The following is a 27,102-nucleotide window of genomic DNA, read 5'->3' on the forward strand; positions in this document are numbered from 1 at the left end:
TCTGAAATATGCACTGCTGCTTATATCTACAGTTACCAAGTGATCCTGGTCCAAATTGATTGTACCTAGCTCTTGTGTTAGGTAACCAGTTCAATGAATGATCTACAAGTCTTCCCCTAAGTTCAGACATCTGAAAAAAATACAAGAGATGTGTTTGACTCTCCATTTTTAAGTTAAAAATTGAATGCAATCTGTTGTCCATGTTCTCCATTTATTTCAGGCCCTAACAGATGTGTCAGAGGCCTGCTCCCCTTTGCTGGATGGCTGCAGAAAAAACAGGCAGAAATGGCAAGCCTTGGCTGAGCAGCAAGAGAACCTGATTAATGGAGAAAGCAACCAAGGCAAACGGAACTGAGATGCTGATTTCACCACCACAAGCTCAAGTTCACATAGGAGACACAGTAATAAGAGAATTCTGCATTTTGCTCAACACTGTATGAATTTGGCTTCTGTTTTGTCACTGCTGTATTATTTTTTCCACATTTCAAGATATAGCATGACTGTGTAGATGCCAAGATTATCTGAAGACAGTATGTTTCTTTTATAACATCTGACTGAGATGGAGAAAGATCTGCAGGGGTGGTTTTTGCTGCCCCACCCCACAAGAAGGTACTGGTGAAGGCACTGACTGTGCCTGAGAGCCTGTTGCTTTGCAGATGTACATAGTTGTTTAGTGATCATGTTGTGGCCAGTATCTGAAAGACTACTGCATTTTGCACCTTTTCTCTCCCTCTTCCCATCTTGCTCTGTTATGTTATAAAAGGATTGAGCAGTCTTGCCTGTTCTCTTTCCAGAGGTTCAGAGGAAAGACTGGGACTCACTCTGGGGAGCCTATTCCAGCATAAACTATTGCTAACCTCTCTCAGAAAGCAGAATTGGGCTCTGAGGTGAGATGCCCCAAAATCTGTGCACCTGGTAGGGTTTGGGCTTTTTCCATATTAAATGGATGTCTTAGCAAATGTGTTATTCCAGCTGAAGAAACTTCTAAGACCCCTGTGAGTTACTAGGGAAGAGTCTCGGAGTTTTGTGGTAGAGGTGTCTGAGTTATCCATGGCAAATGGAAACTGCTTGAAGACTGATGAAATGTCCACTTAAGGCTGCCATGCAAGAATGGCTCCCACAGAAAGCTGCAAGAAGCACGCAGAGAAATGGAAACAAAACAGGATTGGTTTTGTACGCTGGTTTTAACTTCATGTGGAAGTTGACTTGAACATCATCTAACCAGCAGACTGGATCACAGGCAGAAGAGAATGACTGCAGCAGCAAGAGGTGGAAAGCTGAATCAGAATGATGCAGGAAGAGCACGCTCCTGGTGACCATCAATGACTGATTCCTCAGGCCAGTGTTACTATGAAATGGCTATGACCACTTGGAAGAAAGTTTTATGTTAACATCTCTTAAAAAGCATTTTCAACACTAGTTAAAAATTATTAATCCTAGTATCTTGAAGAAATAGGAAAAAAATACCAAAAGCAAAAATAGCCAAGAGTGCTACAGGGATCTGTCATTTGTATGTGAGGCATTAACATTCTGAAAAGAAAGAAATCAATTAACTTGCACTAGTAAAAAAAAAAAAAAAGGTGTATTATTTAAATGAAGTTGATGAACAAAAATGGTTTTGAATTGGGAACCAATTAAAGAAAATATACACATTGGACAAATCTGAAAAGAGAAATACAAGGAGGGTACTCTTCTTTAGGTAGACAGGATAAGGAGATGAATGTCAGCAGTCTAAAATGCATTAGCAGCACAAGTAACTTTGGCTGCACGGAGACACATTAAATGTTCTGGTTTTTTAATCTGCAAGAATGATTTTTAGTTAAAATCAGCAGTTGTGTTTGGCAAAAGCAGCACATTTGGTATTGCGCTTTCAAGTGTGGGAATTTAGTTCTATCTCAATAACCCAGGAAATTCTAGTTGGAAACTGCAATAAATTCTTCCCAGGAGACTGTCAACCCAACTCAGAAGAGCTGGTAAGAAAGACAGGGAAAACTTCCCTTTTTATCAATACTTTCATTTAGATAAACAATGCCAGAAGCTAAGACAAGATGAAGCAAATACTTCAAAGTATTTGATGATACTGAGTTATAGAGTTGATATTTTTTTAAATGTAGAACAAGGTATTCTGACAGTCAGCAGCATTTCTGCCACCCTAAATTATTTGTCACTGTCCTATCTCAAACTTCTCTAGTGAGCACCAATAATAAATTATTGCAGCTGTGAATTTGAAAACATTTTTCTACAGAGCTATTTCTCCTTATTCTGTCCCAACAAATTAAAAAGAAAAAAAAAAAAAAAGATGGATTTCAACACTAAGAATTCCAGGACTGCTGTATTGCAGTATTTTGCAATACTCCAGATGTGTATTTCTGTGCATACATAGTATGCAGGTGACAGCAGCCTGCCCCACCAACACAGCCCCACCAAAAAAGGTTTTAGGTACTTTTTGATAAATAGAAAACTTTGCTTCAGGATTTGCATAGTCCTTGTATAGTCTTTCCCTTGAGTGCTTGAGATACTGAAATATAATTATTATGCTAACTGATGAGAAAAATATTTAATATAAATAGGAAAAAAATATATGTATATAAAGGTGTGTTCTTGCTATTATGTTTGAGATTAGTAACTCATGGTGACAACACAGCAGGTAACTATGATATCACAGTGTAGTGATGTAACTTTGACATTAATATTCCAGTATTTCTTTGCTATATTGTGGGTTCAGCAAAGCTTTATTATAACTAAATTTATAAATGCTACAAAGGAGTGCTGGATTCATATCTTTGACTTGAAAAAAAAGGGTATGATGTTACATTTTTTTAAAGTCTGACTTAAAATGAACATTATGAAAGCTATAAAGTATTTGCATATATTTAATTACATATCTGTACACATTTATCCCACAGAATCTCTTCCACCATAAATGTTGGAACATACATATAAATACAGTTCCGAGTAAATAAACATATAAATATAATAATACACCTGTATCTGTATATATATTTCTACAAAACCAAAGCCTTTAAACTACTGGTTTAAGAACCTTAAAAGCATAGAAAGCTGTATTTCATGCAACTCAAAGCCTTTATATAATATTCACTCTGCCTGAAGGCAAAATCAGATTGTGCTGGTTCTGTGTCATGGCTTTGTTTGAATCACTTGCAGAAACTGCTCCTTCCTTTCAGTGTGCAGGCAGGCGACAATGTGGGGAAAAATCCCCCCAAACCTAGCCTGCCTACAGGTATGCTGCTTGAAGCTCACTGTTTTCAGAATTCAAAATTTTCCAAGCCAGCTGGTGGATTATAGCTATGTATCTTACATTTATTTCCTTGTGAGCTGTGTATCTCATTATTTCAGTCGGCTCTCAAACACATTATCCCCAGTTTATATTGTCTAGCTGGAACAACCAGTGTGGCTTACACAAGAAACCAGCTGAAATGGAGTTTATCACTTTATCAGTTCAGCCTTAAATGCATTGAAACCATTGTCATGTGTGAGATTTAAATCTCTGGGTACAAGAATTTGTCCCACAAATTCTTAATGCTCCTCTCAATGAAGACAACTAAGTATCCTACTTGATCTCAGACACAAACGTTTTCTTTCAAACTCTTTCCACAGCACAGTTTAATGCTTCAAGTGCACTTCTATTTCTTGGTTTGTTCTGAAAAAAATTACTTATGTTAACATACACAAAATTACTGATTAACCCTACCTCTTTTAATTCCAGATAACAGTGAGGCTCTTGGGCTGTAAGTACCATTTCTTTTCTTTTCCAAGAAATTAGCCACACGTGCAATATGAGCTGTAGCAGGCCTAAGTTTTCTATTATCTCACACAGTTAAAGAGAGTGGAGGGGAAATAATGTAATGCTGATTTTGGAGACGGTGTTAATTTTTAATTAGAAGCAGTTTATAGTTAAGAGTCAATTACTCAGTCTTCACAGAGCACATGTACAAGTGAGCTGCTGATAAAAGGAAACAATTAATTTCACTGATGATCAGCTGATTTCTCCTTAGAAGAGAAAACCAAAGCCTGTTTATATGCATCGGCCCCTGACAACTGCATGCATCTTCTGAACTCCAACCCAGAACATTTTACCTGGCAGTGGCATGAACTGAAAAATTCAGGACACTTACCTAATTCATACTAAGGTTTGTCAAATTTACCAGGTAACTGATTTTCCAACTCATTATACAGAAAGATTATGAAGAATCAGATTTAGACCCTTAAAATTAGGGGAGTGATCCAGTTGGTGTCCCTTCCAGTTATGCATAAGAACATAGCAAAGACTTTTTATGGAAAGAAATTGCCTCACTTATAATAAATCCACATGTTTTTAAAGGTTTTATAAAGACCTTATATTCCAAGCAAATTTATAATGTAGTATTTGTACACAGTCTTATCTCTGTGATGCTGTAGGTTTTTTCTTCATGTCAAATTACATGCAGTTTACATTCCACAAGGTTTCAGCTTTATTTCCCAGTTCCCTGCTGGACTTTTTCAGAGGCTTGCACTAATTTAAAACATAAGCTTGAATAGCAGAATGAGTTTGGCCAGAGTATGGTAAATAATGAGGGCTGAGTTGTTTTGGTTTGGACTCTGATAATAAGAAGAAACATCACAGAATCTGTCCTGGTAATTAGCAACACTTAGTAAATGCAGCAAATTGTGACAGCAGGGTATTTTATCTTGGTCATTGCAAGGTGAATGGAAATTGCCAGGAAAGTTTCTTTTCCATGTGAGGAAGGTTGCTTCCACAGAGGAACTTGTATCCGAGTACCAGTGTTTGTAAATGTGTATTTATGTGACAATGCTCTGTAATTGCTGGCTCCCACCAACTCCCACGAGCTTGGCATGCTCAGATGCCCACCTAAAGTCATTATTGTGATTCCCATTTACCTCAGGGGGAGCTGGGTTGAGCTGTATAAAAAGTCAAAAAATGGGTCAAATCCACCTTTTTTTACCTGTGAAGAGGGACCAAACCCTTACCCTTTTGGTGACAGCTGCCTCACCTGCTCTTTGCTGGTTCAGCTATTCCCACTGATGCCCAAGGTACCTTACAGATGTAACTGAAGTTAGAATTTGAGTCCTCTTTGTATTCATATGGAAGACACCTGCATGTGTCTTTTAAAGAATGTAGTTTGAAATGCACTGTAAATAGTTTTAACATACATTGCTCTTATAGTTTAATAAAAACGTTAATCACAGTCACTAGTCACTGAGTTTGTCCATTTGTATTCTTCTATCTTTTAAAAATACCTGAACAAATATATAGTTTCTGGGCACAGTATTTTTGTACTAGGTTAAGGGGTTTCTCTGTATATTATGTTTTGCCTTTAAGCAGTATTAAAGTCTTCTGAATGTTATGTGTTCTCTCTTGCTTCTGTCCTATGCCTTCTTATAATAAAGCTAGTTGCATTGCTTAAGAGAATCATCAGTCCTGCTTATTGTAAAGCTGCTAAAGAACATAAGGGTCAGCTTATTTTCTGTGGTCAGTCGGCTGCTTAATACTTAGTTCCTCATTCTTCTCTTTGTACTGTTTTCATGCTTTTTAAAATAAAAAGGATGATGTCAAATTTTACTGGTTGTTATAATTAATATTATTGAGGTGTAACTTTCAATGCCTGATTCAAACCATTGCTTCTGTAAATTCGTATTTCATATTAACTTCTCAAGGTCCTAGAAATCCTGAAGAGAAAAATATTTGTTAATCTCTACGTGCTTCTGAGTACCATTGAGTTTAGCCAGCAGTAAAGTAGTTCTTGTTACAAAACTACAAAAAATAATTCAGTGCCACTGACCACTAGGGAGCACTGGCGCTGCACCTCCTGAGAGCTGTCAGAAGAGCTACCAGTTTATTTCTGACAGAGAGCAGAACCAGCAAATACAAGAATTACGCAGATGTATCCTCACCCTCTGCCCCCAGCTATCAGTTCCTGGGGGATATCAACTGCAAGAGACAGAAATATTCAGCCCAGTGACTTCAACCAAAACTGTGGAAAAAAAATATTGCTTGAACTGCTGATCCTAGAAGTAATTCTGGACCAGTGGGCTTCTTGGCAATTTCTGTTCTTTGCCTATTAGGTCCTTCACAGCAACACTTCTGGCTTGACTTTTTTTAGCTCTAGGCAAAACCAAAAAGTATGTACACCCCTGACCAACAGCAGGCTCATTCAACAAGTTATGAAGGGCCAGATTTAGCTCAGCACAAAACACAAGCACTGTTTGCTCGAACCAACTGCACTTTATGAGTGCAACTGCACAACTGCCCGTGCATTTCTGCAAACATGGGGTCACCCTTTGCTGCTGGGACTGTAACCCTTGCACCCCCTCACCAGCCCATGCTCCTGCTCAGCCTTTCTGGCCTGCTGGAGGTTTGAATTCCCTTCTGAGAAGTGGCAGTGTTGGCAGCAGGAGCTTTGGGATCCATCTCTTACCAGCCCTGGAAAGAACACGACCTTGAGTGAGGGCATTTTTATTGAAGAGGTGAACGAACATCACACGAGGTTTTTCTCTTCTTGTACAGCTCTGCTGCCTCGTTAACAAATGCAAAAGACAAAAGCTCTTTCCTCCAGCCACGTTTTTAGCTGCAGTAGTGCCAGCTATTGCATTTCACATTCCCGTGAAACCTCACCCTTTAAGATTTTTAGGGGAAAACTCACGTGAGTGTGTTCTGATAGGAAGCTTTAGGGACACACTTATGGGATCTGGCAGTCACTGAGTTTTAGAACAGTGGCATTTCTTAGCACACACAGAACTTCATAACCACTTCAGTTGAGAAATACCCCAATACTTTGCCTCATGATGGCTGCAAAATGGCTGAAAAAATCTACAGATTTCTCTTGTTCAACACCATCAAATTCTAGAAGTAAATCCATGGTTAAATCATAGCATTAGTTTACATGTGTTACATTTGCATATAAGCATCCTGAATCTTTTTATTGCAGTAGTTAATGAAGTCACTGGTAATTCACTTATCTAGAGCTTCTTAATGAAAGTCCATTTTACAGACAAGTAGAGAGGTCAATTTGATCAAGGTCACACACAAAGTCCATTTCTGAGCTGGGAAGAGCACCAGAACCTGGGTGTCCTGATTTTACATGAGACTCATGATGCACAAACTAAGAAAAAGAATTTTAATCTGAAACCATCTTTTCCTTTTGCAAATACAAATATTTAAATATCTTAGCCATAGAGGGTGCTCTCTTGCTATAATGCTGCACTCAGAAGAACTCTAAAGCTCACTATTTTACAGATGAAATTAGATTCAAGCCACCAATCCAGATAATCACAATAACCTTTTTTTGGTTTTGGAGCTATATTATAACCAAGAGAAAAAGTTCACAAGGAGGAAAAAAGTTATGTTGAAATGAGCTAAAAGTGCAATTCAGATTTTGGAGAAACTGATGACTGATGCAGACTTTCAATACTGTACATTTTTAGTTCACTAGACTATAATTTGACCTCATCCTATGATCACATTTCATATTCTAAACAAACAGAAATTAGGGAATACAGGAATCTTCAGATATAGATTTAAATACCCTAGATAAGCCTGACACAAAGCCCCATGGGGCAACTGGGAGATCAGTCTCTGTGTGGCAAGTGTCAAATGGCACTAATACTCAGAGAGTCTTCTAGCCCCCTCTGGAAAAGCACATTTGTTTTTATTGGCAATTCTCCACTGTCACCCTTTTTTCATTGAAACAAGGCCAGATTCTATTAGTCTAGGTAATCCTAGGATTCACTTTAGCAGGCAATAACTGATAAAGTAAACACCAAGGTTGTTACTTTTTTAATCCTAAATTTTGCTTCCAGATTTTTTCAACCTGGATCTTATTAACTCCTGCACTTCAGTTCTTTCCAATAAAAAACTCCCAAAAATGCAGCACTTTATGGATCAGAGCCATTACACAGCAATTAAAAAGCAGTGCATTCAGACAGTTAAGAGCAAGTTTTAAACCCACAGCCCACTACTAACTAATCACACAAATGGATCTATACTCACTGGAAATTTCTAGGTAATCCTCAAATGCTGAATTCTCTTGCTGAACAGATTTCACATGAGCAGCATCCAGGAGATTCTCCTTGAACCAAAATAAAAGCAGAAATTCAGCAAACAGGCAGCTGGGGTAGGACAACACCTAGCTCAAGCAGATCTAATCCTGCAGCAATGCAACCCCCAGCTGCAAGAGGTACTTTGAGATGATTTATCCAAGAAGTGGCATTAGTTAAGCCCATCAAGCTCCTGGTTGCTAGGCCACCCATTGTTATACTTAAGTTGGCTTTACTGGCATAGAACTATTTGGCACATTGGTATAAAATTGAGTATTGTGGTTCAAATGCTTAGTGAAACTTCCCAGTAAGGGATCCATCTTTGCAGCCCATGCCAAGACATAATGAAGAATTAGTAGAAAACACTCATAAATACTGCATAATCAACCTAGATAGTTTTATCAGGAATTAATCTCTTCTTCTATAAATCAGTATTTTCATGAGTATATTACCTTTATGCTGGCACCAAGCCTTAATTAACTCAACAGCTCCACTGTCCTAGCTAATTTTGGTCAGGACAACTTGAATATAAGCCAAAACAATAAACAGGAGACATGAATGCAACCCACTGCAAAAGCCTTTTTGTCACTCTGATCTTTGGAACTTCACTGGCAATTGCCATCACAATACATCTTGATAGGATGATCAGAGATTGGCAAGACGAGGTTGGCATAACCATATAAGTTAATAATTTATTGCCATCCACCTTATCTAAAGATCAAACTTCAAATTTGGTTAGTAAGTATTTCCATTTTCAATGCTCTGAAGCTGGCACGTTGAAGAAAGCCACAAAGCCAAGAGCACACCCTTAGCTTTCAAAACTGCCATGAAAACAGCAATATTAGAAAACAAGGTTTCAATGCACCATCAAAGAAACAGCTGCAGTTCTGGAAACCACACAAGGGAGACAGAAGAAGGGAAAAGGTTGTGGAATATTCCAACTAAGAAAATCTATAAAGCTGATTTTAATTGTGATTTTAGAAGGAAATCTAGCTACTATAGGAAGGCAGAAGAACTCTAAATGAAGTGTAGATTGTATATGATTCATGTGAAAAACCAAAGTCATATTTTGTCCTACTGAGCAACTCGTGTTACTTCAGGCCTCGATTTTCTGCTAAATACTGTAGAAGCTGCACTACAACCACTGCCAGGAAGAACCTTTCAGCAAAGGCTGTAAAGAGTTACCAGTTTTGTTACGTAACAGCAGCTTGGATGAACTGTATCTCAACACTGGCTGCTTTTGTTTATGTGTATATACAGCACAGATCACTTTAGACTGACAGCAATAACTTACAAAGGTTAAGATACACACCAGTGCAATAAAAACAGATAATCTGACTCTTAGAATAAAGTCTGCCCACTTTGTGAGCTGGCTGAAGGGCAAGATGGGCATACATGATTGGCACAGTACAGGGCACGGGCTAAAAGATTTTTTTTTAGTTATTCAGGTGATCAAAAACTCATGAAATGGTGGAAAAAAACTTGCACGTGAAAATTACTCAGAAATAATTAACTGTTTTTGTGAAACACACGTTGTGAGGTACCTTCCCTCATCACCCTCAGGAGTAAAGAACCTGAACACCTTCAGGCTGGTTTCTTCACTGAATGTGTTACAATGAAGAAAATTGGTAGATGCTGCTGAGAATTTAAACTAGATATATTAAAAAGTGGTCACATGAATATAGAGACTACCATCCCAGTTTTCACAGCTCAGGCAGCAAGAGAGGAGTTCTCTGAAACAACCTGCAGACATTCAGTAAATCCACTGCCCCAAGCTTGTTATGCTGAGCAGAACAGACCCCAAACAAATTATAATGGACAAAGCAGAGACTTGTGTTTGTTTTGTTGGGTAAATAATATCACCTCCAGTTGATAAAGACTCTCCCACAAGCTTGAAGATGCAACTGAGATAGAAAACGTTAAACTGACAGCAGTTAATTATTACTTTCACTAAACACCTGATTTTTACTCCACATGTTGGATAGAATGAACAGATAAGCAATTCCTAATAGAGTTGAGCAATGAAGATTCTGCCATGATTTGGGGGCAATAAGAGAGATTCAGAAACAGCGTGGTCAGGACTGGGAATTTGATTAAAGTACAGGAAACGTGTCGTCGGAGAGGTCAGTGCATCAGGTGAGCTTTACTCTGCTGCATCATCCTGTAAATTGCTCTCAAGATAAGGCAGGACATAAATTCCCTGTGCAGAGACTTGTCCCTGCAGAGCAGCACTCCTGCAGGCACAGCCATGGCATTCGACGGCACTTGGAAAGTTGAGAGAAGTGAGAACTATGAGAAGTTCATGGAGGCACTGGGTAAGGCTCCAATCTCTTCTACAGGAAAAATGCCACTGCAGCTGAACACAGCCTCAGGCTGTCTGAGACCTACCTTCGGGCCATCCTGTCCTTTTGCTCTTGGCTGCTCTGCTCCTGCATTTGTTTTCCAAATATTCTGAGGCGAGGGGGGAAGATGCTGAGAAATGTTCTGATTTTAATTACACTGTGGTAATCTTAAGTAATTCCAAATTTATTTCAGCAGAAAAAATAATCTCTAAGTCTAGATTTGAGGAAAAGGCTCAGACAATTTGAATGGATAAACTTTAAACAGAATTCTATAGCTGGAATATTACTTTGACAACATCAAACCAGTTTAAAAATTACACAGGGAGGAAATCATCATTCTTCAATTTCAGAGAAACACTTGATTCAAGTAATTCTAACACCCTGATATTTACTTCAAGTTTGTATAAAGTGTGCATTATATGCATATAAATCTAACCACTCCAGTTAAGACATTGCTTTGTATTATACGTGTACTAGTGAACACGGCCTGGATGACTGAAGGACAAAAATTTGGTTCAGAACGCTGGAATAAACTCACTTGGCCACATAGAATTCACTAAAAAGGGTTAAGTATGATGCTTCAGAGGTTTGGGGGTTTTTTTCTGATTTATGTTAACTGATTTTTTTAGGTGTTGGCATGATGAAAAGAAAGCTGGGAGCCCATGATAATCTGAAGATCACCATCCAACAAAATGGAGACAAATTTAGTGTCAAAGAAGCCAGCAACTTCCGAAACATAGACATTGAATTTACTCTGGGAGTCAGCTTTGATTACAGCCTGGCTGATGGGACTGAAACTTCTGTAAGAGTCTTCCTACATAATTCAATATTTACTATATGATAATGATTTTGTAATGTGCAGTTTCAAGATTAATAACTTGTCTTCCTATATTTTAATTTAAATTTTACTTCTGAATTATATTAAATTTTCCTGAAGCTGACTGTTCAGGAATGTTCACAGCTTATACACCAAAGCACAAGGGAGTCTTTACTGTCAAAGGTTCAACACTGCACCATGCATCTCCGGGTTCCAGAGAGCCCAAAAAGCAGAGCAAGTAGCAATTTTCACAAGATGAAATTCAGGTGATTTGCAATTTTACTTCTTCCAATACTCAACTCCACCACCTAGAGTGCAGAGTGGGTATTTGTAAGAAATTGCAAATCTCTGTTGATACAATTATTTAAAATAAGATGTATCGACCAGTAAAAAGCACCTAGCTTGGCTATTATGCAGTTAAACAAGCCAATGGTTTTATTAAAATTTGATTTTTACAGTCTTTCTAAAAAGTATTATTACACTGTTTTAATCTTTTTTCACTTCTAAGCATTCTACAGCCTTTAAACCAAATCAGTGTCATAACTGTTGCAAAACATTTGGGTTTTTTTCCCATCATAGGGTATTTGGAACCTGGAAGGTAACAAACTTGTGGGGGCATTTACCAGAAAAGACAACGGAAAAGTACTTAAAGCTACCAGAGAAATCGTGGGTGATGAACTCGTTCAGGTGAGTTAAGAAGTCATTTACACCCAAGTCTGCAATAGAATGAAAAGGTTTTAAGAGCTTTCCTAAAAGTAGAAAATATTTTCTTCAAGCCAAATAACTTAATTTATCTCTAGTTTAAATTCTCACCCACCTATAAAAAAATTTAAAACTCTCTGAACTGTATCTGGGAAATACTTTTCAATTCCAGCCACTGATTTTCCTTCCTAATTTTTTAACAGACCTACGTGTATGAAGGAGTTGAGTCCAAGAGATACTTCAAAAGGGCCTAAGCACTTCACACAGAACTGCACCAGAATGAAGGAACAATAAAAGCCCATTTTCTACACATCCTCTGTGTTGGTTTTTTTTCCCTTCCCATCCCCTCACAACACCTCCCCAGCTGCAGTCACCTAGCCCTGCTGAAAACAAGGGCTAGTTCTTTATGTTACTGTTTTGCCTTGAAAGAACAAACTCCCGTTGCCAAATGCTAAAATGCCTTTTGTACCAAGTCCTACCAAAGTGCCACAATACAAAAGGCTGCAGAATCTATTTTGCCTATGCAGGACTTCAATATTTTTTTGCAAGTTGTCAAATGGAAACTTAGTTTCCTTACAAAGGTATTTATACTGAGAAGCAGTTTGTGTATTTAATATTGTGCAAAATTATGGGGAAACCAAAAACAAACGAGATAATACAGATGGAGACAAAGCTTAAAAGGGAAGTACTGTCATTGTTTTGCTCCAGATCTCTAACATACTTAATTTACTACACGTGTTTAACCAATACTTGCTATGTAAAAACAAATCTATCCTTATTTCTATTGACAGAACTTATAAAGGAAAACTGAAACCCTTAAGTGCTTGTTTAAGAAAAGTAAGCTCTGCTCAGAAGCACCTGCTTGCAATCTGCCTTATCTCTTAATAAAATATCTTAATATCTCCTAATATTGAGGCTAAAAAGGGCTAACAGGTACCAAAAGAAAGGTTTTGTTTCACACACACTCCTGTGTTTCTGGTTATTCGTCTGGACACGATGAAAATAATAGTCCTGATTTCAACACGGAGTGAACTGGAAGGACTGAGGGTGGCACTGCGAGTGTGGCATCAGGTTGTGCTACTTCATTTATTGTTATTTACTCCTGCAGCTGTGTGACGTGTAAATAAAGAGCAACAAAATACACTATCTACAGGCACTTCGCCACGTTTGTTCCGTGCACAAGCTCCAAGTAACCTTCAAGGAGAGGAGTCCAACCTAAAATAATTTTAATTTTCCTAAACCTCTTCACAACAGGATTTCCCCGAAGGTCTTCTAGTTTTTCTCAGGGAATGATCTGCTCTCCAAGAAACCGCATGGGGACGGATTTGTCAATGTTTATTTCCACACAAGCCCCAGCACAGGTGGCAGCACAAGACCAGCACGGTCTGACAGGACTGATCACCTGCTCCTCCCCAAATGTCCGCATCTCACCTGGCAGGGAGCAGCAGCGTCCAGAGAGGAATGTCAGTGACCAGCACTGAGGAAGCCACCACAAGCATCATTTATCCCAAAAACAGAGGGACAAGCAGAAATATTCTCCGCGTCCAGCGTCCACAAGAGCCCGCCCTACAAGGCGGTGCCTGAGGCGGGAATGGCGGGGCAGGGATTGCGGGATTTTGGCTGAGGCGGGAATGGCGGGGCGGTGCCTGAGGTGGGAATGATGGAGCTCTGCCTGAAGCGGGAATGGCGGGACGTTGCCTGAGGGGAGGATTGCTGGGCGGTGCCTGAGGCGGGAATGGCGGGGCTTTTCTGAGGCGAGGATTGCGGGGCTTGCCTGAGGCGGGAATGGTGGAACTCTGCCTGAACCGGGAATGGCGAGGCAGTGCCTGAGGCGAGGATTCCAGGGCTTGCCTGAGGCGGGAATGGCGGGGCTTTTCTGAGGCGAGGATTGCGGGGCTTTGGCTAAAGGAATGATGGAACTTTGCCTGAGGCGGGAATGGCGGGGCGTTGCCTGAGGCGGGGATAGTGGAGCTCTGCCTGAACTGGGAATGGCGGGGCCGTGCCTGAGGCGAGGATTGAGGGGCTTTGGCTGAGGGAATGATGGAGCTTTGCCTGTGGAGGCAGGGGCGGTGCCTGAGGCGGAGATTGCGGGGCTTTTCTGAGGCGAGGATTGAGGAGCTTCGCCTGAGGCGTGAATAGTGGGGCGGTGCCTCAGGCGCGGATTGCGGGGCTTGCCTGAGGCGGGAATGGCGGGGCGGTGCCTGAGGCGGGAATGGCGGGGCGGTGCCTGAAGCGGGAATGGCGGGGCGGTGCCTGAGGCGGGAATGGCGGGGCGGTGCCTGAGGCGGGAATGGCGGGGCGGTGCCTGAGGCGGGAATGGCGGGGCGGTGCCTGAGGCGGGCGGGCGGGGCTTTTGTGAGACGGGAGGGGCGGGGCCGCCGCGCGTGCCCCGGGCGTGGCCGCGGTACGTGCGCTCCGTTGTCATTGGCGCCGCACCCGGAAGAGCCGCTGGCGCCTGCGCGATGGGGCCGCCGCGCTGCCCCCTTCCCCAGAGGAGATGGAGGCGGCGGCGCGGCGGCGGCCGCGGGAGCAGGAGCGGCAGGAGCAGGACGATGGTGGGCAGGTGCTGTCACGATCACTGTCGGGACAGTCCTACTGGCTGGACCTGTGGCTCTTCATCCTCTTCGATCTGGCGCTTTTCCTGTTTATCTACTTGCTGCCCTGAGGGCGCGGCCCAGGTGAGGAGCGGCGGTCGGTCAGCCCCGACGGGCTGTGCCCCGTGGAGGAAAGGTCCGATTCAGGAGCGGGCCCTTGGGAGTAGCCTTGGCATTCCCACAGTCCCACCTCAGAAGGCCTCGGGAGCACAGATGCCTCTCAGGAAACTGGAAGCTAATTCCAAACAACCCCCAGCTTTGCTTATTTGTTTGCGAGGTTTATTACGCGCTCTTTGTTCAGGAGGTGTGATTGGGGCTCCTTCCATGTCAGTATCTTCCAAGGGGCTGTGCAGCACTACGAACATAACCAGACCTTTTCTGTTCCCCGTAGGGCCATTGCCGCCGAGGGAATTCTCACCTATTTCGCACCTTATGAACACAGGCGGTGGAAGAGGAGAACCATTCGTGCGGGATAAGCAACTGGGAACACGGCTCCGCTTGAGTCTCGATGGAGGAGGCACATTTTTATACCGTTCCGTGATAGATCTCTGCATGTCACAAGTGTTGCTGTTCAGATTTTACCTGTATCCCGTTCCTGTGTCCTAAACAGTGCCTTAAGGGTCACGTACGACAGATTGACTGTGCTTTTGTGATTAGTACCTAAAGATTTGGCTTGCAGAAAAATGGAAGTATGCAGTGTTTGAATAAAATCCACGGAAAGGACACCCTGCAGAGTGGCTGAGAATAAAACACAGCTCTTGCGTACACTGAAGTTGTAACTCAGACTGTTCCCTCAACGGGTGAAGCTTAGCCAGCTGTTCTACTTCCAAAAAGTTAAGCCTGATGGGTTGATAGTCGTTGGTTTTCTATTATACCTTTCTCTGTTTTTCTTTCTTTACCTTCAGCAATTACTGAGCCCTCTCAGGCTCAGTATTTACAGATATTAATATATACGTGTATAAACATGTCAGTGTTCTAACCCAGCAGCAGTGTCCTGTCCTCACTGATTAAGAAAAATCAGGTTCTCATTTCCTTGCTAGAAACTGTGAAGGAGGAGCTTACAAGAGCAGCCTTGAGTCACTGGCAGATGACACGTAAAGATCCCTCCTCATGGATGGCTACAAGTAGTCAGTGACAGGTAATTAAAAGGTTTCAACATCAATTTCCTCTGTTTCTTTAGAGAGAGACTTGCAAACCTGTGTTAAAGGCAGGAGTCTCTTGCAGCCTTTGGAGAAAGAGGACATGGAGTGAGCTTTTTGCCAGGACAGGGTTGGGGGGAGACAATTTGCAAGTTATGGATGAAGGGGGTTCAGTTTTCTTTAGCATTGTTCCCCTGGAAATACTAATTTCTAATTCTGAGAAGTACAATCCATGCTTGGTTGGGGTTTTTTTTTCAGGAGTACATTCAACAAAATAACTAGATTGCAGAGACTTGGAAGTGCAGAGTGGTGCAGTGTTTTCCCATACAATAAATTAAAATGGGCCAGGATGAGGTTAAATAGGATTTGGGATGCAAAAATAGACAGATGCTCTTTCCATGTATTTTTATTTGATTGTTAAGACAATTTTGCAAGTGGCAGTGGTTGGTCTCATGAGTCAGAGCTGTGCTGTAAGAACAGAGATGCTGGGCCCTGCTGGCATTTATCACCTTGGCTGCTGGTTCCTGTGAGATCAGTGGTGGCAGAGATCTCTCAAGGAGCACAGGAGCCCTGAGCTGTGATTGCATTCTCACAGACACCAGAATGGGCATTGCAGTTTTTCACATGAGGCGATTAAAGAGCTCACTACATTCACTACCTGTTATTACCCTTCCTCTGACACGATATCACAAGTGAAAGCGCCCAGGGACCAATCTGTCAGGAAAGGATTGCTATGTTGCTCCATTTCTTTTTTGATAAGGAAGACAGATGAGATTTAAAGGCTGTTAAGGCTTAGAAAGTTGAATTTCAAGCTATCTTCCACTAATTTAGTTTTCTCCTTGAGCCAGATCTGGCATTAAAGGTTTTGCTTATTTCAGAAAAATTGAGAGCTAACAAAGTGCAGCCTTGTGCTGCACTGGGCCCCAGCTATTCCATAGGCACATGGAACTCCTAAGTACACAGATCCAGGCAAATTTTGCTTGTCCCTTGTAAAGATGGTAAAGTAACTCATATATCTGTCAGTCACTTGTCACCAAGTCTGTGGGATTATGGTATAAAAATGAGTTTATGCATTTCATAGCTATTTTAAAAGTTAAATCTATTTAATAGCTTTATGAACAAATACTTCAGAAGATGAATTTTACTGTTCAGAAAAGGTAACCAAACCACCATCCCCACAAAAACTTTCAACCATCAGTAGCAGCATTATCTGTTAGGTTAAAAACATACTTCTGGAAAACCAAGTTTTTGGTTTGTTTTTTTTTAAACATGGAACACAAAAAGAACAGACAACAAAGATTTTAAATGTTTATCTTGATATTTTGAACAAGTAGAACTTTGCAAGTAAATAATTCTAAAGACTGAAAAATATATTAATTACAAGACTTGTTAATATCTTTACTGTTACAAAAATTGTCTAGGCTCTTATACAAATCTATAGCTGGAGGGGGACATTTATAAAAAAATAAATAGGCACCCTAGGTAAGTTAAAACGAGTTATCACATATTAGTTAGCAAATATTACATACATACATACATGGAGTGCAGAGTCAAATATAAAAATGAAGGTGCCTTGATTAGCTGTCTATTTTAATAATCATGAAATACCTGGTAAACGTGGGTCACAGAGGAAGCTGGCTGGTAGCATTGTTCCAAGCTAAGCAAGGAGACTGAAGTACACCTAAGTCACTGCAGCTACTTCAGAGAGGAGTTTACCAGTTGTGCTTACTGGGAGCAGAGCTCATTGGTATCAGTAAGAGGCATTCATATTGCTCGTGGTACAGAAGTATCAACATTGCTATGCATGTTTAAAAATAAGTGTTCTAACATCATTCACAGTTCTTGCTGTGCTATCCATACATAAAAATACTGTCATTTCAAATACAAGATTTTTTTTTTGTTCGTTTTTCTGCAAAACATTTTACAAATTATACATTATTTACAAATTGCAATAATCTTGGTTTTTACACAGGTATTAGAGGACAGTTGTACTTAACTGGCTATATATATTATGTAACATGGCAAGATGAACTAGAAAAGTTTAATTTACAGGTTCTGAAATCTCTCTTAAAAATATTACAATAGGAATCACCCAAGTTCTTGCATTTTTAGTGTTCTTCTGTATTCATCTGATTTTCTTACAAAAGGATCATTGTTTAAGTTGCTGTTTACTAGCAGCCATACAGAAACATGCATAGTATTTTCACTATAAATTCTAGAATTCATTTTTTTCCCCAAAGTGCTACAACAAATTTGATCAAGAAGGTAGAAGGAAGGTTAATCTGAGATACCTGGTTTGTTGCATATATATATAATGTTCCAGTTCTACTGAAAGGTACATGTTATTTAAAAGAAAAAAAAGCTGGCCTGGCCACAGAAATAACCAAAACTATTGTTTAAATGTTTATCTTGGATAATTGTGCTAAACAATTGCCATCATTTGGTTGAAACCCTAAAACACATGTACATAAGGTTATAAACATGAAAAAAAGCCTTTCTGACCAGCAGTGCAAGTAAGAGTGTTTAGTATGCATATTTTACCTTCTTGCATTATTTTCATAATAAAAGGCATTCATGTTTAGATGTAATCAGCAGCACCCCAAGTTAACACTCTAATGTGAAAAATGGAAAAATTTTGCCTTTTTAGGTGGTGTCAGGCTTGGCTGACGCTGCCTCAGTACTCACTAGATGGTTCTGGGCACTGATTTAACTAACCAAATAAAAGTCAACTGAGTCTTCCTCCTGGTTATTGAGATAAATCAGGTTAACAAAAGACATGGTAAATTCCAGAGCTGCCACAACTGGAAACAGAGTGACAGAGCAGAGAAAGAGGAACCTCTTCTTTCCATGCCCCCTTAGCCACCAGTCTGGCTGCACATTCAGCCTGACCTGCTAATGCAGACCACATCCACGTGTAGGACTGTTCCAAATGGGAAAATATGTTAGTAAAGAAAAAAAAAAAAAATCAATCAAATGTGTGATCCCCATGAACCAAAATGTCAAGCTGTAAAAAAAGGGGAGTTTAATAAATAGCAGCATTGACTTGGCATGCAATTGTAGAGTAAGTCAGAACTGAACATAAGTAGAATTCTAAAATATTACAAAATTAATCTTTCATCGTTGCATAACTCTGTATTTAAAATTAGCATCCTATTCTGTTATACTGGTTTGTAACTTAGGAAGTTAAATTGAATAAGTTAAAGTATACAGCTTAAAGGTTGAACAAATCTGATAAATGTATTTAAAAACGTACACTAGCAGAGCCAGAGGTATTAACAGGAAAGTATTACTGCAGTTTACTTCAATTCCCTTTGAAAGTCTCATTTAACACTTGCAAAACAAAATGGTTTCTAAAGAAATATTATTATTAAGGCTTTTCAAATAAAAAATAAATCTTCTGGATAAACTTGCATTAAAGACACTTGAAGGTTTGTGAAAGCACAGACTCTGAGAGACATCAGTTGTAAAAACCGTGTCACCTCCTGCTACCTCTGAGGACAAACACTGCTCTGTTACGCCTACATGTACTGCATTAGTTGTGGTAGCATGCTTTTCCCTTTTGTTAGGCTAACAATGTAGTGACCACAGTCTGAAGGAACACTTCTTACACTGCAGCTAACCAGGTCTTCTTACACAATTGGTGACATCCAGCCCATCCCGCTGCTGCGAGGTGTGCACGCCCCAGGGACCACAAGGAATACGAACTGAAGAAGACAAGCTGAGTAACAGAGGTAAGCATTAAGGCAACTAGAGTAACAAATCAAAGAACCACAAGTTTAGCACCTCGTCTCCTCTGTTTGCCTCTTTGCATATTCATTGGAACAGTCACAGCAAAGTACAGTCAGCTGGGTACCTGATTATCACACACACACGCAGAGGTTGTGCCCCTTTACAGACTACATGAAATGCCAAAGTGACATCCAGGTGTGGGCTTCTTGAAGAACCTATCGACTGCAGTGTATTCCTTCTGCATTTGCCTTGTACCTCTGCTCGGGGGTGGGATGCCTGGGCTCCAGAGTGGCAGGGTATGTGGCATTCAGATCTACTCCAGCTGCTGGAGGATGCTTCTCCTTGTGGAAGCTTCCACTCTCTGGGAAATACAGCTTGGGCCTCTGGTGGTATTTGAGCCTGTAGGTGTCAGTCATGCAGCTGTCTACCGAGAAGTAAGTGGTTAGGGACACGCTGTCGTTCCCGTCTGCGTAGGCAGGGCCGGGTCCCGTGTGACGAGATCCTTTCTTCAGCATGTTCTCAGACACGGTCCAGAACTCATTAGCTGATAAGCGAGGTGGAGAATCCGGTTTGTGAACAAACACTTCGTTCCCTGGAAAGGGCTCTTTAAGCCTTTGTTCAGCTGGGACTGCACTTGCTTCTGATGCAGATTTTGCAGGTGCACCTGTTTGCCTTAATGGACTAATTTGCAACGCTTCCGTTGATTTTCCATTCGCTACCGAGTTATTCTCTGATCCTACCAAAGTGCTCAGAGCATATTTCTTGGGAGGTAAGGGGGGAGGAACGTTCTGGTACACGGCTTCAGGCCCCCACAGGGGATCAGCCCTCCGGAGCAGGTGCCCGCCGTGCTCGCCGGGAGGGGCGGGCGGCACCGCCGGCCTTTCGGGCAGGCTCTGAGGGGCACAGGGCACCAGCCCCACCTTGGGACCCGGAGCGTGATGGGACACGCTCCTTGTGTGGTGAGACTGCGGCTGGCCAGGGGCGGGAAAGTCGCTGTGGATTGGCTTCCTGCCACAGGCGTTGTCCGGGAAGGGGTGGGACACGCTGTCCGCACAATACACGGGCACGTTCAGCTTCTCAAACCTCTCTGCCTGAAGCCACTCGGAAGAGTTGGGCTCGGTGGCCTTGCTCCTGCTGTCTGACTTCACAATCTCTTTGACAACTGGCTGGAGAGCTGATGAGGGGAAATATTTCCTGTTGGTCTCAGGCATTTCAGCTCTAAAAGACAAAACCATGCAGGATGTGAGTGTCTGTAAAAACTTATCAAAAGGTGCAGATAACAGGCATTTTTTAAAACACAGCCCTAGTAAAACCACTGAAATAGTCAAACTGACGAGAGAATTAGGATCTGTTCAATAAGATACAGCCCTTGGAGATCGAGTTGTATCAAATTACTCCAGAGTTTCTTTCATTTGAAGTATAAATGTGCCCCAAGAAGCTAAGATAAATTCCTTCAACATTCAGGACTATGTCAAATATGACCTCTGCTCTCTTCTAAACATCTTTGTGACTCTGATACATCCATTTTTCAAATATTGGATGCTACTTTAAGTTGATAAATTTCTATTTAGATTCTTGATTTTCAGCAGATACCAAGCACTTAAGAGTTCATATTAGAAACAACAAGATACAGCAGTAGCTTCTAAACACAAATTAACTTTTCCCCCCCTTCCAGACAATTTTTTCAAAGCTTTATGAGATGACTGCACTAACCACAAGTTGGTTAATCACTGCATGTTGCATATAATTCCAAACAGAAAAATGTTAAATCTTTCTCTGTCTATTAAGATGGTTTCAAACCATCTAAGCTATTTGGTGACATTGTCAGCATCAAAATTACAGACAGAGAGAATTTAGACCCATCAATTATGCAAAATTCAAAAGGGATTGCCTGTCAAAAATACTGAGTGCCTTCACTCATCAATGCTTAATATCAATCATTGTAACAGGAATTAGTATTGCTTAAACTATTACAGAGCAATGTGCCAGTACTGGTTACCTCTTTACTGGAGGACTGGGGACCTGCAAATGTAATTCTGCTGGGAAACCAACATGGGGATGAGGTCTGTAGTGAACTTCAGAATTGATCTGGTCTTTCCTCAAATCTGGGGCTAGAAAAGGAAATATTTCAAAATTAATGGATATACAATCCAATTCCTTCTTTGTAATTCCTCAGAGATTACAGAAACAAATATAATACCACACGACAATGTCTTTCAAGATTTGAGATTAATCAAATAATCATTTCGAAGATAATCTGTCACAGAAGGTCATGTCTTAGAATCTGGAGGAAATTTTCTACATTTTCAATTTTCTGTGCTTTCATATTACCAGGAAATAGGTAATTATCAAAATTTTGAAAACATGAAAACATTTTGAAAACATTTTGAAACATGTGGACATGCTTTCAATATAACTTTAAACTGGCTAAAAACATTTTCAATGGAAGTTTTTCTTAAAAGGCTGTTTATTCAAACATCCGAAGTAATTTAAATTACAAAATAAGAACTATGAGTTCTAGAAATTCATTTTGTGTTACAAGAATTAAATAGAATGAATACTGCAGAGATTGGGGGAGTTTGTGGGTTTTAACAACTCAAAACCTAGAGCAGACTGGAAGGCTCACAGAGACACTGGGCAGCCAAGGAGCTCTGTCACCCACATATCCCAAACACACAGCACTGAGTGCCTGGGCCAGCACTACTGCACTCCCACTCCAGAAGCTCCTTTTATTCCCAGGCAAAGAATCATTCCCTGAAAATACACAAGTTCTGAACAAGGCAGCTCCTAGCGAGCAGGAAATAAAGGAAGCATTGAAGTATTCGTGTCAACACCACACAGAATAAAACATTCACTTGGCAAGTGACAAGCAGCAGTCTATTTGTTTAGAGACTCCAAGTCTCCCTAATGCCATGATCAGCCCATTAATATCAGTCACCTGCTCTGAAGCCACTCAAAGGAATGGCTTTTTATTATTGTCATTATTATTAATACAATGGCTTCTTTTGTCTCTGTACAGACTAGACTTGTAACTGCTACACCTATTTCACTTCTTATTTCCCCAGGTTTAAATATTTAAAGACTTGGAGCTTATGAGCCAAAGCCCCAACAACAGAGCAGAACCAAAGTGAAAAGTTTGGGTGTTGCTGTTTGGTGACACTCATTTTGAGGGTCAATATCTGCCCTATCTTTAGGTGATGTGAGACTAAAGACATGAAATCTTTCACCCAGAACACAAGTAGCAGAAGCTAAAGCAGCACATGGCACAAGAGACAAAGCCCCCATAAGGCTTTCCTCAAGTCTCGAGGTGAAAATAAAATCAAATAAAAAATGCCACAATAAGCATACCACAACCTTAGAAATAATATTTATGGGAAAATATTCTTACTGAACGAGCCCATGCAAGGGACGAATCATGAACCTGAGAGCTCCAAACCGCTGGTGTACCACGGAGCCGCCTAAGAGTGGGGCAGCAGCGCTGAAAGCGGCGCTGTTTCAGACGGGACCATTTCATTCTGCCGCGGGCTGTGACCATTGTCCCTCGCGGGGCAGTGCCGCAGGCAGCCAGCAGGCGGCAGCAGAGCCCAGCGAGCCGCTCTCCGCAGGCACAGCCAGCGGCGCCGGGCGCTCCGTGCCCGAGCGATTCCAGCCAATTTAAAAATAGATGTGTTATTTTCCCTTCTGCTGACAGGACGGCCATGCACGGTTAAAACCAGACGCCGGCTCGATTGGGAATTTTGGCTCTACGTTCTCTGCAAACCTAAATATGGGACACGCAAGCCCGGTTCAGCTGGAGGCCGGCATCCTTATCAATGGGTCATTAAAGGCTGAACAATAAATAAAAGGTAATTGTGTTCTGCTTTTAAGATTTACAGACATCTATGTTGACATCTGGGTAGTCAATCCAGATTTTCAAGAGATTCACATCCATTCTACAGGTAGGACCGACAAGGTCTTGTCTAATATCTCCATTTACACAGACAGAACATGTGCAAAAATCTGCCAAGCCCAGCTTCAGTGGGGAAAAAATCCCAAAGGAAAATAAACACAAAAACCTCCAATAAAAACTCAACTCCACATGAAATTCAACTTGCTCGTTACAGGTTTTAGCTGCACGTTTCCTGAATTTTTTTTTTAAATATTTTCTAAGTTGTCAATAAAAAAACCCAACAACAAAGCATAATGTTTATTGTAACAAATATTGTGGCAAATTCCTCTCTCTTAGCCCAGACATTCTCTGTATTTAGTTGAAATTACAGGCAAACTTATTGGAAGTTTTGGAAATGTGGAATAACAACAACTACCTCTCAGTCACAGAAGTAAGTATATTATAACTTGTCCAAAATGGATTTCTGAAATACAGTGACCAATCTTCTTAAAACAAACAAACAAAAAAACACTTATATTCTAGAAACTTTACTTTGGGAGCAACATTCAGTTGCAAAACCTTTCCTAGCTATCTTTATCATTTAAAGACATTCCAATAAAGCATTTATTTGTTTCTCCAGTAAAGCATTGGTTTCTCTCTCATGGTAAGCAAACTAAGTAGCTACAAGTCTTAATTCTCTACTCATTTCTTTAAACTTGACATTAATGTACATTGACTGCACCATAAGGGTAAGAACTGGATTTCCTTAAGAGCAGTTGCATGTTTTAAATTATTACTATGAATGTCCAGTTTTCCTAAGCATATGAGCTGTCTTTTCCAGAGTTATGGTTGGTTTGTGGAGTTTTCTCAAGTGGCACATAAGCAAAGGTAATTTGGATTCTAACCACACTAACCAGATCTTTAGAATGATTCTAGATTTCAGTTTGACTCATGCTATTGAACTGAACAAAGGGAAAACCATCAAAATTAGTCATTTTCTTTAACTTGCAGAGCATGAGGTTGGAAATTTTTCCCTCACACTGCTCACATCTCAAGTTCTTTATCCTCAAAAACATTTTGCCTCCTCAGCTCATCAAGTTCAAACTTCATAAACACAAAGTGATTAATATAAATCACAGATACAACATCTGCTTACTCCATATTTACATTTTCCTGCCAAAATCTGACCACACAATTTAGGGATTGGCCTTGTGGGACCTTTGCATCAGTACCACGGTTACCTGCTGCTCACTGCCCGTGGGAGGAGCAGCCTTTGCTCTCCCCATCACTGTGTGATCCAGTGTTTCCATCTTTATCATGTTCTGACAATAAATTTATTTTTGTGAGTCAGGGACAGAATTCCTCAAGTGCTGAACAGTAGCCTCATGCAGCTCCAGTAAAAAACAAGGAGCTGGTAAAGCACAGTTATACAAATAGTGGGCATAATTCAAAGTCCAACATGATTTCCATAAGAACTTTTCCACACACACACCAAAAAAAACCCCAAAAAACCAAAACAAACAAAAAAAAACCCACTCAGACATCTTTTTTTTGGAGTTGCCATGAAGGCCTAACAAAGATGTCTTACATTCCATTCCTCTCTCAGAAAGGACTGAGCATTTGTTTTTTTAAAGTCCTATTTTCTGAGAGTCTGCCTGGTATTTACCTACCAACCCATAATATTCAGAGATGAAACACAAGGTAATACAACTGATACCTGTAAATGACTGCTGTTGTCCTTGCTAAAGCTGTCCTGACACACTTTTTGACAACCCAAAAACTGAGTCCAAATACATATCTAACCCCACATACATGTGAAATTATCAAATTCTTCAGATCTCTTTTTGGTCCATTGATCAATTCCATTAGTAGTATTTTTCAAAATGGAGCTAAATACATGCTTTTTTATAAGAAGCTATTTAATAATTAATTACTGAACTAGAATAACTGAATAGGTGGGATCCTATCATCAATTTCTTTATGATATCTTGGATGATCACATGGAATCACTACACTTTTTTAAAGAAAATGTAGGATGCATGTTGAAAGTTTTAAGTATTCTTAAGTACTGTCTCCAGAAAACAGTCCATTGCTTTAACCCACTCATTTTTCATGCCTGAAGAGTATTTTAAGTATTTTTCACTGGTGTTTTTTCCCTTTTTCCTATCCAACTGTGTTAGATAAGAATGGTATAATACAGAACTAAAGCAGAATAAATCTTATGCAAAACCAGATCTTTACATTCCATGCAACTCATTTTTGGTTGGGTTTTTTGTTTGTTTTGAGTTGTCAAAATAAGCAAACACTAAATTAGTTGTATTTCTGCACCAAAAACTAAATTAGAATAAGGACAGAAAAGGTAGAAGTGGGATGGCAACACCCCCACCCCAAGTCCTAGCAGAAACTATACCATACATTATTTGAAAAGAAGTATGATATCTATAAAAATCAAATGTTTCCTGAGGAAGTGGCCTAATATTTATTGCCCCTCTTTGTACAAGCACACTCCCATTGTTTCAGCAACAGCAGATAATGATTTTGGCTGGCCTCAGGTTGACCTATAATATTTATATGCCAAGGCATTTATCAACTTTATAAAACCCCAGCAGACATATTAGTATGTAAAAGGAAGTAGATTTCCTTAATACAAGTGTTTCTTCCTGATACTGCTTCATATCTAGGAGGAAAAGAAATGGTGCCACAGTCCACCCAGACATGAAAAAAAAAAACAAACAAAAAACCCATGTCATCTCTGTTCAGGTTTTTTGGGTTTTGGGGCTGGGAGGAAGAGAAATTCTGGTATATCTACAATAGTTTTTGAAAACTTCATTTTTATATAGGTCCTTACCATGGAAGCTTCTGTTCTGCTGGGGCACTGAATGTACCACACTGTCAGCTTTTTTGGTTGGCAAGTTCTGTTCACTGCAAAAGAAGCATATGTGTGATTACAACCCTGAGACACCACTGGTCATCTAATCCAATTTATTTGTAGCTATCAATATCTTAAGTAAGTGTAACCTATTAACCAACATTCCATCTTGTCCATTTTCCTAATCTGATTATTTGCTATTCATTAATTCCTTGTTTTGATGACAAATATTATTCTCATGTGTGACTGCCACTTGGTATCTCATTCATAGGGATTTTCATTTAATTTTTTTTCCCCTCAAACTGGAATGAAACTGGAAGATCACAGCTACAAACCCAAATGGAGAGAAAAAAAAAATTATCAGAGGATTTTCTTAATCTTGCTGGTTTACTAATCCAGATAGAGCTGACAAACACCCTGCCAATTTCTACCTTCTACAAGAGTAAGGCAGGGAAGAAGATAACAGGGGCAAAAGTTCAATTTAAAAAAAAAAAAAAAACCACTGTTATTGAAAGGACAGGAAAACAAGAAAAATACTGAAAGAAACACAAAGAATGAAGTTAAAAACAAAACAGTATTTTTTTCCACTTCCTAAAAGAACTTTCAAGTAATTAATTTGTATTTTGGGGGGTTTATGAGACAGAGTCTGAAAAGTTAGCAGGGAACTAGTAGGTATTGCCAGCCAACTGAAATTACCAGTCATAGAAAGCATTTCTACAAGTCCCATGAAGTCAGTTGTATTTTGATAAATGTTTAAACAACAGTGTACTTAATGAACTACACTGTTGGAAATTTATCACATTCTCTCTCACAAAATGGCACATTTGGGTGCCCCATTGCCTCTTGGGCATGCTTAAAAATGAGACAGTTTCAAGTGAGCAAAATCACTGTTTGAGGCAACCATCAAACACTGAAAATACAACCAGGAGTTGGAGTAGCTTTATATAAAATCATGTCATTAACCAATAAAAGCCCATCAGGTTTTTG

General features: G+C 40.2%; 3 protein-coding genes and 2 long non-coding RNA genes across 24 annotated transcripts in view; 3 read left to right on the forward strand and 2 right to left on the reverse strand.

Moving 5' to 3' along the window:
- The window catches only part of PDE5A (phosphodiesterase 5A), a 104,722-nt gene extending 99,141 nt beyond the window's left edge, over positions 1-5,581 (forward strand). For all 11 annotated transcript variants that reach the window (XM_014886637.2, XM_088164225.1, XM_088164226.1 and 8 more), the window contains one exon: positions 221-5,581. In XM_014886637.2, the coding sequence (XP_014742123.2) occupies positions 221-355 (135 nt within the window). In that variant the 3' untranslated portion in view covers positions 356-5,581. The remainder of the gene's footprint in view (positions 1-220) is intronic.
- Positions 1-13,604, reverse strand: part of LOC148224089 (uncharacterized) — a 136,601-nt gene extending 122,997 nt beyond the window's left edge. For all 3 annotated transcript variants that reach the window (XR_015803452.1, XR_015803454.1, XR_015803453.1), the window contains exons 1-2: positions 13,348-13,604; positions 8,009-8,087 (exon numbers count right to left, since the gene is read on the reverse strand). This is a non-coding gene — a long non-coding RNA (uncharacterized LOC148224089). The remainder of the gene's footprint in view (positions 1-8,008; positions 8,088-13,347) is intronic.
- On the forward strand, positions 10,304-12,170 carry FABP2 (fatty acid binding protein 2). The gene is made up of 4 exons (XM_014886617.2): positions 10,304-10,370; positions 11,027-11,199; positions 11,794-11,901; positions 12,120-12,170. The coding sequence occupies exons 1-4, from the start codon at positions 10,304-10,306 to the stop codon at positions 12,168-12,170; spliced, it is 399 nt and encodes a 132-aa protein (XP_014742103.2).
- A 752-nt stretch (positions 13,605-14,356) lies between the features above and the next one.
- Positions 14,357-27,078, forward strand: LOC106859420 (uncharacterized). 3 transcript variants are annotated; one of them, XR_015803456.1, is made up of 4 exons: positions 14,357-14,594; positions 14,902-19,380; positions 23,070-23,223; positions 26,087-27,078. It is a non-coding gene; the product is annotated as an uncharacterized LOC106859420 (long non-coding RNA). The 3 variants fall into 3 exon arrangements; XR_015803457.1 differs by lacking the exon at positions 26,087-27,078 and adding an exon at positions 23,317-23,561; XR_001403853.2 differs by lacking the exon at positions 26,087-27,078 and adding an exon at positions 23,359-23,561.
- USP53 (ubiquitin specific peptidase 53) overlaps positions 16,945-27,102 on the reverse strand; it is a 28,676-nt gene continuing 18,518 nt past the window's right edge. For all 6 annotated transcript variants that reach the window (XM_014886656.2, XM_088164232.1, XM_088164234.1 and 3 more), the window contains 3 exons: positions 26,095-26,168; positions 21,378-21,489; positions 16,945-20,596 (listed from right to left, as the gene is read on the reverse strand). In XM_014886656.2, coding sequence (XP_014742142.2) covers positions 19,594-20,596; positions 21,378-21,489; positions 26,095-26,168 — 1,189 coding nt within the window. In that variant the 3' untranslated portion in view covers positions 16,945-19,593. The remainder of the gene's footprint in view (positions 20,597-21,377; positions 21,490-26,094; positions 26,169-27,102) is intronic.

Source organism: Sturnus vulgaris, chromosome 4 (assembly GCF_052056855.1).
Source record: "Sturnus vulgaris isolate bStuVul1 chromosome 4, bStuVul1.hap1, whole genome shotgun sequence".
Lineage (NCBI taxonomy): Eukaryota > Metazoa > Chordata > Aves > Passeriformes > Sturnidae > Sturnus > Sturnus vulgaris.